Here is a 13,413-nt window from a genome sequence, read left to right as displayed (position 1 = left end):
CTACTATATTACTGCCTCCTATGTACAAGAATATAACTACTATAATGCTGCTCCTATGTACAAGAATATAACTACTATAATACTGCTCCTATGTATAAGAATATAACTACTATAATACTGCCTCCTATGTACAAGGATATAACTACTATAATACTGCCTCCTATGTACAAGAATATAACTACTATAATACTGCTCCTATGTACAAGAATATAACTACTATAATACTGCCTCCTATGTACATGAATATAACTACTCTAATGCTGCTCCTATGTACAAGAATATAACTACTATAATACTGCTCCTATGTATAAGAATATAACTACTATAATACTGCCTCCTATGTACATGAATATAACTACTATAATACTGCTCCTATGTACAAGAATATAACTACTATAATACTGCTCCTATGTACAAGAATATATCTACTATAATACTTCTCCTATGTACAAGAATATAACTACTATATTACTGCTCCTATGTACAAGACTATAACTACTATAATACTGCTCCTATGTACAAGAATAAATCTACTATAATACTGCTCCTATATATAAGAATATATCTACTATAATACTTCTCCTATGTACAAGAATATAACTACTATATTACTGCTCCTATGTACAAGACTATAACTACTATAATACTGCTCCTATGTACAAGAATATAACTACTATAATACTGCTCCTATGTACAAGAATATAACTACTATAATACTGCTCCTATGTACAAGAATATAACTACTATAATACTGCCTCCTATGTACATGAATATAACTACTCTAATGCTGCTCCTATGTACAAGAATATAACTACTATAATACTGCTCCTATGTATAAGAATATAACTACTATAATACTGCCTCCTATGTACATGAATATAACTACTATAATACTGCTCCTATGTACAAGAATATAACTACTATAATACTGCTCCTATGTACAAGAATATATCTACTATAATACTTCTCCTATGTACAAGAATATAACTACTATATTACTGCTCCTATGTACAAGACTATAACTACTATAATACTGCTCCTATGTACAAGAATAAATCTACTATAATACTGCTCCTATATATAAGAATATATCTACTATAATACTTCTCCTATGTACAAGAATATAACTACTATATTACTGCTCCTATGTACAAGACTATAACTACTATAATACTGCTCCTATGTACAAGAATATAACTACTATAATACTGCTCCTATGTACAAGAATATAACTACTATAATACTGCTCTTATGTACAGGAATATAACTACTATAATACTGCTCCTATGTACAAGAATATAACTTCTATAATACTGCTCCTATGTACAAGAATATAACTACTATAATACTGCTCCTATGTACAGGAATATAACTACTATAATACTGCTCCTATGTACAAGAATATAACTACTAAAATACTGCTCCTATGTACAAGAATTTAACTACTAATATACTGCTCCTATGTACAAGAATATAACTACTATAATACTGCTCCTATGTACAAGAATATAACTACTAAAATACTGCTCCTATGTACAGGAATATAACTACTATAATACTGCTCCTATGTACAAGAATATAACTACTAAAATACTGCTCCTATGTACAAGAATTTAACTACTAAAATACTGCTCCTATGTACAAGAATATAACTACTATAATACTGCTCCTATGTACAAGAATATAACTACTAAAATACTGCTCCTATGTACAAGAATATAACTACTATAATACTCCTCCTATGTACAAGAATATAACTACTATAATACTGCTCCTATGTATAAGAATATAACTACTATAATACTCCTCCTATGTACAAGAATATAACTACTATAATACTGCTCCTATGTATAAGAATATAACTACTATAATACTGCCTCCTATGTACAAGAATATAACTACTATATTACTGCCTCCTATGTACAAGAATATAACTACTATAATGCTGCTCCTATGTACAAGAATATAACTACTATAATACTGCTCCTATGTATAAGAATATAACTACTATAATACTGCCTCCTATGTACAAGGATATAACTACTATAATACTGCCTCCTATGTACAAGAATATAACTACTATAATACTGCTCCTATGTACAAGAATATAACTACTATAATACTGCCTCCTATGTACATGAATATAACTACTCTAATGCTGCTCCTATGTACAAGAATATAACTACTATAATACTGCTCCTATGTATAAGAATATAACTACTATAATACTGCCTCCTATGTACATGAATATAACTACTATAATACTGCTCCTATGTACAAGAATATAACTACTATAATACTGCTCCTATGTACAAGAATAAATCTACTATAATACTGCTCTTATATACAAGAATATATCTACTATAATACTGCTCCTATGTACAAGAATATAACTACTATAATACTCCTCCTATGTACAAGAATATAACTACTATAATACTGCTCCTATGTACAAGAATATAACTACTATAATACTGCTCCTATGTACAAGAATATAACTACTATAATACTGCCTCCTACTCTTTCCATTTTCGGATGATGGATTGAGCAGTGATCTGTGAGATGTTCAGAGCTTGGGATATTTTTTTTTATAACCTAACCCTGATTTACACTTCTCCACAACTTTATCTCTGACCTGTCTGGTGTGTTCCTTGGTTTTCATGATACTGTCTGATCACTAATGTTCTGATCACAAACCTCTGAGGCCTTCAGAGAACAGCTAGAGTTATACAGAGAAAACATTACACACAGGTGGACTCTATTTACTAATGAGGTGACTTGTGAAGGTTATTGGTCACACTGGATTTTATTTCGGGGATCAGAGTGCTGGGGGCTGAATACATACAAATGCTCAGCACACTTTCCAGATTTTTAGTTATTAAACATTTTGAAAACCATGTATCATTTTCTTTTCCCTTCACACATATTTGCTACTGCGTGTTGGTCTATCACATAAAATCCCAATAAAATAGATTATTAAGTTTGTGGGTGTAATGTGAAAAAATGAGGAAAGTTCAAGAGGTATGAATATTTTTTCATGGCACTGAATATACAGGGTATATTATTGCTATTATTACCTGCTGTATAGGCTTATTACATGATTTCCTCCTTCTCTCATGTCATATATTACATTTGGTAATTGTGATGATTATTGATTGTTCCCTGTAGATTATGACTCTTGTTTTTGGGTCTTGCAGGATGTGCAGATCTGTTCTTTGGTTTTGGGTGGTGAGAATCCTGAGGATATAATGTGCATCAGTCTGAACAAGGTAAGAGAAGAGTTTCTTCCAATATTCAGAAGTCCTAACTAGGGAGTTTGCACCGTGACTTCTTTTGGGACTTCTGAAGCCTCCAGAGCTCAATGTTCCTGTACCCCAGTGGTGTGCTAAGGGGGGGCAGTCCGCCCCAGGTGACGGCTCTCAGGGGGGTGCCAGAAGCAATGAGCGCTTCCATCAATACAGACAGAAGCGCTCATTGCTGGAGCGTCACGAGCTGAGGTCCTGTCACTCACCGCTCAGCCCCCCAGCTTTCCTCCCCTCTATCAGGCCGGCGGCGCACAGAATGGTGAAGCAGTAAGTTTTCCCCCCGCTCCACCATTCAGCCTGCAGACACAGATCGCACTGCCAGCCTGTGTGGGTGGAGCCTGCAGCCCGAAAATCTGCATAAGCTCTGCCCACACAGTGCTGCAGAGTGATCTGTGCCTGCAGGGGAGAGAGGACTGTGAGCTTCAGGAACGGGACAAGGTGAGTAGTTACTGTGTTTTATTTTTATACAGAGGGGACACAGAGGACTATATTACTATGGAGGGGGAACAGAGGGCATTACTACTCTGGAAGGGAAAAAGAGGACATTAATAATGTGAAGGGGCACAGTGGGCATTTCTACTATGGAGGGGGCACAGAGCCAGAGGGCATTACTACAATAAAGGGAGCACAGAGGGCATTATTACTGTGAATGGGACACAATGGGGATGTCTACTATGGAGGGGGCACAGAGGGCATTACTAGCACAGTGGGCATTACTACTATTAAGGGGGCACTATTTCTGTGAAGGGGGCTGTCACGGTCATATTGGTGTTTGACCATGACGCGGTTGCGGTGCAGACTCGTTGCTTGTGGCAACATGTAGTTTTTGGTTTGCACGTGCACTTCCCCTTTAAGTTGTGTCTTCCTGCTGTGTGGTGTGCATGGGGTTAATATCCTGACTTGGTTAGATCAGGGTGTGGTCTCTTCTAGCTATTTAGCCTTTGCTTGTAGCTTGGAGGTGAGTTGTGCTCTAGCCTTGCTGTGGGCTGGAAGCTATGCTCCATTCTGTGGCTATTCCATCTGCCCAGTCATTGAGCCACCTTGTTGGACATCGAGGTCTCTTAGCAATTAGAGATGTCGCGAACATAAAATTTTCCGTTCGCAAACGGCGAACGCAAATTTCTGCAAATGTTCGCGACCGGGCGAACCGCCATAGACTTCAATAGGCAGGCGAATTTTAAAACCCACAGAGACTCTTTCTGGCCACAATAGTGATGGAAAAGTTGTTTCAAGGGGACTAACACCTGGACTGTGGCATGCCGGAGGGGGATCCATGGCAAAACTCCCATGGAAAATTACATAGTTGACGCAGAGTTGGATTTTAATCCATTAAGGGCATAAATCACCTAACAATCCAATTTTTTTTTGAACAACGTGGTTTAAAACATCCAGTGTGTGTATACGATCAGTTATGATGTTGTATTGATCAGGTAGTGTAAGGGTTACGCCCGCTTCACAGACATTGACAGACCAAACTCCCCTTTTAATGCACCGCAAACAACCGCAAACAGTCCATTTGCCCAACCGCAAACTCCCCATTTGCACAAGGTTGGATACCAAGCTAGCCATGTCCCGTCGATGTCATTGAAGGTTTCTTCCTCCACCCAGCCACGTACAACACCAAGGGTCACGGAAAGGTGAATTGAATTGATTTTTCGAACGGGGAGATGGTTAAAAAAACGCTGGCTCCCTCCCCTTTGTTTGAATCCACGGTCACTGCGTCTGCGCCGTTCAATTTACTGTCCCACCCGATATGAGTGGTATTTTCTGTAGTTCTCTCTTCTCATCAGTTTAATCCCTGTTACGTCCCCAATCTGGGGTCCATTTATTAAATCGATTTTTCGAACGGCGAGATGGTTAAAAAAACGCTGTCTCCCTCCCCTTTGTTTGAATCCACGCCACGGTCACTGCGTCTGCACCGTGCAATTTACTGTCACACCCGTGAGTGACACCCTGTAACGGTATAAGTGGAGGTCTAGCCACAAGCCAGTGGACACAATACAGTCTGTGTGGGCCTGACACACACGGGCTTGCAACTGTGATTAGATCACAGAAAAATATTAAATAGAATAATTTTTTTTATCTGCGAGGTATTTTCTGTCACACCCTGTATGAATGGTGTGCACACAGTACTGTCTGTGACTGAGCCTGCAGCCTCTCACACACGGGCAGCCAACTGCAATATATATATATATATATATATATATAAAAATAAAAAAAAGAAAGCAGACTGATGTACCAGCCCTGAAAAGGGCTTTTTGGGGTGCTGTCTGGACGCTGTCCTTACAGCAGATGAGTCCGTGGACACAGAACACTGCCCTAGCTAACGCTTTCCCTATTGAATCAGCAGCAGCAGCAGCAGCACTGTCCCTCCTCTCACTGAGAATGCAGCTTCCGAATGAATCTAAAATGGATGCTGTCCGGGAGGTGGGAGGGTCTGGGAGGGAGGGTCTGCTGCTGATTGGCTGGAATGTGTATGCTGACTGTGAGGTACAGGGTCAAAGTTTACTCAATGATGACGAATAGAGGGCGGACCGAACATCGCACATGTTTGCCCGCCGCGGCGAACGCGAACAAGCTATGTTCGCCGGGAACTATTCGCCGGCGAACTATTCGGGCCATCTCTATTAGCAATGTCATTCCTTTGTCTCCCTTGTATCCTCTATGTACCCAACCTCACTTGTTGTATGTTTGGTGTGGGTTTATGTTCAGGGTTTGTTGTACGTCTTGTTTGTTATTACATGTCTGGGATGTTATATAAACCTATAGTGTTGTTGAACAATCAACAAAAGAATGCCCAGTGTATTAAAAAAATATATACTTTTATTTAATTATAATAAACATATCATGATTATTAAAATATTAAAGATAGCAAGAAAAGGGTATGAAGAGTCAGCAGAAAAACCGGATGCGCAATCCACTGGCCGGTGTCGCCGCTACCCGCCAGAAGATGGAAAACATGTCAAGTATACCAGTAGTAAGCTCATCTGTGGGTAACAGATAGAGAGTTAAAGCATACCATGATGAAGCTGAGGCGAAACGCGCGTCGAGGTTCTTAGCCTGTCCGGTGCCTGCTGCTTTTACCCTCCATCATGTCTCATGGTGTGCTTTAATTTTCTATTTGTTACCCACAGATGAGCTCCTTCATATCCTTTACAATAAGGCTTGGTGTGTGTTGTCTCACTTATATGAGGGCTCTCTATATATTTTATTTTTTCCCCCTTTATTGCTAGATTCTAGCGGATGTTTGATTATTTGTCTTTCATTACATTTTGGGCTGAGCTGAGACTCATCTGGTGGTTATGCACCAGGGTGATGATCACATGAATTTCATTTGGAATAGTCATATTTTATGGGCTATTGTGTTGTGAATCACCCCGGTGCATACTACTGGTATACTTGACATGTTTTCCATCTTCTGGCGGGTAACAGCGACACCGGCCAGTGGATTGCGGCATCCGGTTTTTCTGCTGACTCTTCATACCCTTTTCTTGCTATCTTTAATATTTTAATAATCATGATATGTTTATTATAATTAAATAAAAGTATATTTTTTTGAATACACTGGGCATTCTTTTGTTTTTTGTTCAACAACACTATAGATTTATATGATTATTCATTCCCTGCCCTAACTTATGGTTTTACATTGAGGCTTTCTTGTTTGGTTCTATGTCTGGGATGTTGTTGGTGTTTGTCCCTGCATGAGTGCAAGACGTTTCTGTCACGGCCTTTGGTTTGCGCTGTGACACTGTTGCCACACTTGCGGTTGCCCGCGGCAACGTGTTGCTCTGAGAGCATGCGGTGGCAGTGTCTTGGCCTTCTGGGTGATTGCCGTGGCATGGTTGCCACGCATGCTGTTGCTGGTGGTAACGTGTGGTTTGGTATGCTTGTGTGTGCACTTCACCTTTAAGTGGCTTCCTGCCACAGACACACTGACTGGAACCCATGCACAAGTGCTGCTTTCCACACCAACAGTAAAGGACACAGCACAAACCACAACCACACAGGAACCCAGGACACCCATAGCTGCAATAAACGTGAGACAGGGGAATGTCTAGCAAACATGCTGGACACCAAACATCACCAGCCATGTAACACAACACAAGACATACAACACCCTGAACATAACCCACGCAAACCAAAAGATAAGAAGGGAAAGAGACATCATAATAACAACAATGACCTCAAGGGTGGCCCTCACTGGACAGATGAAAAAAGCCAGGAACAGTGAACCACCAGCACACACCAAGGTTGGAGGAACCCTGAGCTTCAGGCATACAGCAGAGGCTAAATAGCCCAAGCAGCCACACACACATAAACCCAGTGTTCACAAAACACTAGGAAGGGAGTTAATCCTTCCAATACCAGACAGAGGAAGGAAGCCACTTAAAGGAGAAGTGCACACACAAGGTTAACAACCTGAAGTATGTCACTAAACTCTTTTCCCCCTGCTTCATAATGTTAAGTGTATGTATATGGTCATCTGGTATAAGTTTGCATCACTCTCTCCATAATGTGCATTTTCCAGGCCTGTTGTATTGTATACTTGCTGTAATTCTCAATGTACACCAGCAGGTGGCAGCAATACGTAAGCAGACCATAGCTAGTTAATAGACCTAGACTGGAATAGATAATTCCAGGCTAGCTCCCCCCTTTCTGAGGAGGAGTGGAATGTTCCCACATCCTACTTCAGGGGGAGGAAGGAAAGTTCTAGGCAGTGTGAGCCACCCCCCTGCTGGGGTAGGCTGCATTAGTAGGAGCTCCCAGAAACAGAGACCCCAACCAAGGATCCAAGCCTCGGCTGAGGCACAAGATCAACCTTCCCAGCCTGAGTTCCTTACCTCAGCTGGTGGACAAAGAAAGCAGCCCTTCACAGAACTATCAGATCTCCAGGAAGCCACCATCATACCCTGCGAGCAGTCCTGTAAGGAAAGATCCAAAGATAAAGAGAAGATAAGTACCTCTTCAGCTAGTCAGGCCCAAACTAAGCAGACTTAAGACAGAGCAGAAGATAGATACCTGCCAGATCAATAGGCGTATGTACCAGATGCAGAATAGATATAAATTCCTGCCACATATTGCCAAAACCTGCTGGGATCCTAGACTAAAGCTGTATACTTGTATGGATCAAAAGCTGCATATCATAACACCAAGTAAAGACAAGTTGGACCCTATTATCTGTGTGGAATTCCATCATTCCTCCGTTACTCCTATTAACAGCACTCAATTTTGTTGCATGTGAGCCAGGATACAGGAGTCCAGCCGTACCATAGGTAGGAGACACCGTTGACACTATACAGAGACAATTTCCCCCTCTGGCATTCCTCACCTGGTACGTGAGCTCATAACATCTTAAAGGGCCCTGCTACAGTACCTACGCAAGCTGCAACTGGCGTCACGAACTTATACACATATAAACTGACCCACTGCATAGAATTCCCACTGACCCAGGGTCCTGCTCATTGCATCAAGTTGCGTCACGAACAGGATAGGATTGAATTGTGTGTCCATCCCTAACAACAGAACCGCATCTAATTGTGCGCAAAAAAAATACGGACTTAAAACCGCATGTTTCACAGTATTGCAAGCGCTGCCGCTTGTACAAAGATTGCTAAAAAAGTGTCTTTCTTACTTGTATTGCTTTGCCAAGAAAGCGCTGCACGTGCGCTACAGCATAAGGAGTTAATTCGACATTGTGGAAATTCGCCATATTCGTTTTAAGATGGCGCTTCATCTTCATGTCAAAGAACAAAGAAACAAAGGAACGCCCTCTCAGGAGCGCCCTCCATGAACTTGTTACTGACCTGGCCCGAGGTGATAAAATCTCCACCCTCTGCGCCCCTCCCTTAGTTCTGGCGATCAGTGTGTGCAGGAGAGCCGCAAGCATGGCCTGCCCGTGTCCCAGGTGGAACGAAATGTCCATTAGAGGAGAGGACGTATACCCAGAACAACCGCTGGAGATTCAGGTCTCCCAACTGATGCAGAAGTGTGGACCGTCGACCTTTGGCTCCAGGCCGGAGGCAATGTATCCCTCCGTGCCCAAAGACTCGACATCCCCTGTCCTGTCCAGCATTCCAGAGGAGTCGGAGAAGACCGCCGCTGAAGCTCCGATCCCTGATGTGAAGAGCCAGGACCTGATTAAGTTCCCGGAGGCCGTGGATCCCTCCGCTGACGCAAGGACCCCTGCGGAAGGCGACGCAACCATACAGATGAAAGTGGACGTCGAGTCATCCACCGCAGGGGCCGTCTCTGCTGAAGCCAGCATCCAGCCTGTGGCACAGTCGAAGATGGAGGTGCAGAACCGTGACCAGAGAACACCGGAACCGGCCGCGTCATCAGGTAGGAGCAACCCCGCTCCCTGAGGCCCAGGCCCAGTCCGCGTCCGTCCCACTGCCACGTCCAGAAACTCCAGCACCCGCAAAGCCACAGCCACCTACTGGTGCGGCGGAGGCGGCTGGTGATTCCACTCCGCCGCCCAGCTCCGCCCAGCTCCGCAGACTTAATCCGGAGGTCCCTCATGAGATCACGGCCTTTGCCCAGACCGCTTGGGAATACAAGTCCGCGGTTGAAGAGTGGGTTAAACAAGTCCTTGATACCCCCCAGTCAGGAAACTCCAAGTTGACCAGGAGAACCGGCACGGTTTTATGGTTTTCTGTGGAGAGAGGTGTAGGGTTCCTCCAGGACAATTATTCTGGGACTGAGGTGTTTGTAGGCCGCCAGTCCGTGAAGAGACACTATTTACCCCAGGAAAGGCATACTTTTGTATAGAGGTGGGACGAATCCAATTTTTTTCGAATCCGAATCCGAAAAGGTTCTCGAATATATTGAATCTTTCGAATCTTGAATCCTACGAATCCTGTACATAATTGTGTGAACGGTGTAAGATACAAAGTCTGAACGCGTCAGTTTGTCTGAACCTCCACCTCCCAGTCACGGTCGCACCCTATATGACCGCGATGACCCCTGCTATGACCCCTGCTCCTATCACTACAGAACATACAGGGTAATACAGCCCCATACCTCTTACATCCAGTGACGTCTCCTTTGATGTAGATGTTCTCTTTCCTCATCTTCTCCTATCAGACTAGACACCATTTTTCAGCCATTTTTCGTCTCTGCAGCTTGACAAAAAAAAATCTTAGTTTACTACTTTTCCATCATCCTCCCATCTTCTGGACAAATCATCCTAACACCCCCAATACTGTCCCGCTGTGCTTCCCAATACTATACTGCAGAAACAGATAATACCCCTGATAATACTAGTACCACACAGAGCCCCCCATATAAAATACCCCTTCTTTGTGGCCTCAGTAGATGCCCCCATAGTGCCCCCCAATAATGTGCCAATAAGAAGTGGCCCCACAGTGCCACCCAATAATGTGCCAGTAAGTGTCCCCATAGATGCCCCCCTAATCATGTGCCAGTATCAAGTGCGGAGTGCCTCTCTCCTCCCCCCATGTGCCGATATCATAGTGCCATCTCCCCCCCAATGTGCCAGTATTATAGTGCCATCTCCCCCCATAATGTGCCAGTATCATAGTGCCTCCCCCCAATGTGCCAGTAGTATCATAGTGCCTCTCACCTCTCCCCCTGGCATCCACAGATCCCCCATCCTATAACAGTGCCATCCACAGACCCCCCCATCCTATAACAGTGCCATCCACAGACCCCCCCCACCCCATAACAGTGCCACCCACAGACCCCCCCATCCTATAACAGTGCCATCCACAGACCCCCCCATCCTATAACAGTGCCATCCACAGACCCCCCCACCCCATAACAGTGCCATCCACAGACCCCCTCATCCTATAACAGTGCCATCCACAGACCCCCCCATCCTATAACAGTGCCATCCACAGATCTCCCTCCCTATAACAGTGCCATCCACAGATCTCCCTCCCTATAACAGTGCCATCCACAGATCTCCCTCCCTATAACAGTGCCATCCACAGACCCCCCCATCCTATAACAGTGCCATCCACAGACCCCCCCACCCCATAACAGTGCCATCCACAGACTCCCCCCACCTCATAACAGTGCCATCCACAGACCCCCCCACCTCGTAACAGTGCCATCCACAGACCCCCCCACCTCATAACAGTGCCATCCACAGACCCCCCCACCTCATAACAGTGCCATCCACAGACCCCCCCACCCACCTCATAACAGTGCCATCCACAGACCCCCCACCCACCTCATAACAGTGCCATCCACAGACCCCCCCACCCCATAACAGTGCCATCCACAGACCCCCCCATCCTATAACAGTGCCATCCACAGACCCCCCCCACCCCATAACAGTGCCATCCACAGACCCCCCCATCCTATAACAGTGCCATCACACAGACCCCCCCACCCCATAACAGTGCCATCCACAGACCCCCATCCTATAACAGTGCCATCCACAGATCTCCCTCCCTATAACAGTGTCATCCACAGACCCCCCCATCCTATAACAGTGCCATCCACAGACCCCCCCCACCCCATAACAGTGCCATCCACAGACCCCCCCCATCCTATAACAGTGCCATCCACAGACCCACCCCCCACCCCTTAACAGTGTCACACACAGACCCCCCATTGCCGCTCCAGTAGTTATAAAATTTGTAATTCTGATTAATAATGATTCATGCTGCCCCCTCTGTCTGTAGTATAACATTCAATGAATCTTACTCACAGGGCTACTGATATCGTAATGCAGGCCGGCCGGGCAGACGAGCGGCAGAGTGACTGACTGACGTCACCTGCCTGCGCCGCCTGCTTTATGAATGAAGTAGACGGCGCAGGCGGGTGACGTCAGCCAGTCACTCTGCCGCTCGTCTGCCCGGCCGGCCTGCATTACGATATCAGTAGCCCTGTGAGTAAGATTCATTGAATGTTATACTACAGACAGAGGGGGCAGCATCATTATTAATCAGAATTACACATTTTATAACTACTGGAGCGGAGGGGCCGGAGCACAGTGAACGCACCGGCCCCCAGCTCCTCCTCCCAGTCCCTCCCACCGGGATTCGTATCATGTAAATTACGTCGGGATTCGAGTCCACGAATCCCACGAATCCAGCAAGATTCGAGGGATTCGTGGATTCGACGAATCCCCCGTCCCATCTCTACTTTTGTATATTGGGGACCAGGTGGAGTATACCCAAATGCGTTCCATGCAGGGACTCTTTGCTGCGGGAGTCACCCTGTTACAGAAGCCACTTTCTCCTGCCGTTACCCCAGAGACCTGGCAGGAGGATCCAGGCTCTGCGGGCAGGACCCGTTGTTTGCAGGAAACCCCGGATGGCCGCCTGCTCTTCAAGGAGAAGGTTCAACCAGCCCCTGCTCCTTTAATACCGAACTTGTCACAGCCACCAACCCTGAGGGTGGGACAAATTAACAACAGTGTACTGACATTTAATCCTAAGGTGCAGCCGTGTTTTATGCCGCCTTATATGCTGCCCAGAAAGAAGTCTTCACAATCTGCTCCAGGCCTCCCTGAGCCCCTTCAGCCACAAGTTCTGCCCCTTCCCACACCGGCTGTGGATTCCGGTCTGCGGCAAGCAACTGCAGCATTCACCAAGCTGTCTGCACAGCCAACCCCTACAGCAACCGGTAGAGGGCAGTGGCGCACCACTACCAACACTACCCTCAGCTACCAGCAGAGGCTAGAGCACCCTCTCATGCATTTCAGCAGCTCCAGTAGTGATGAGGAGCTGGACACCTACCTGTAGGGTGTCCCCACTACAAGAATAACCAACAAGTGACATTGTTCTGGGAGCCACTCCATGGACGGTGGCAGCAATACGTAAGCAGACCATAGCTAGTTAATAGACCTAGACTGGAATAGATAATTCCAGGCTAGCTCCCCCCTTTCTGAGGAGGAGTGGAATGTTCCCACATCCTACTTCAGGGGGAGGAAGGAAAGTTCTAGGCAGTGTGAGCCACCCCCCTGCTGGGGTAGGCTGCATTAGTAGGAGCTCCCAGAAACAGAGACCCCAACCAAGGATCCAAGCCTCAGCTGAGGCACAAGATCAACATTCCCAGCCTGAGTTCCTTACCTCAGCTGGTGGACAAAGAAAGCAGCCCTTCACAGAACTATCAGATCTCCAGGAAGCCACCATCA

General features: G+C 45.1%; 1 protein-coding gene across 1 annotated transcript in view; it reads left to right on the top strand.

Annotated features, from left to right (window-relative positions):
- LOC121000825 (cathelicidin-related peptide Oh-Cath-like) overlaps positions 1-13,413 on the top strand; it is a 107,907-nt gene that overhangs the window by 11,202 nt on the left and 83,292 nt on the right. The window contains exon 3 of the mRNA XM_040431502.1: positions 3,198-3,269. Within this exon, the coding sequence (XP_040287436.1) occupies positions 3,198-3,269 (72 nt within the window). The remainder of the gene's footprint in view (positions 1-3,197; positions 3,270-13,413) is intronic.

Source organism: Bufo bufo, chromosome 5, assembly GCF_905171765.1.
Source record: "Bufo bufo chromosome 5, aBufBuf1.1, whole genome shotgun sequence".
In the NCBI taxonomy this organism is placed as follows: domain Eukaryota; kingdom Metazoa; phylum Chordata; class Amphibia; order Anura; family Bufonidae; genus Bufo; species Bufo bufo.
The sequence above is the reverse complement of the archived record's forward strand: the minus strand, read 5'-3'. Positions and strand labels throughout refer to the sequence as shown.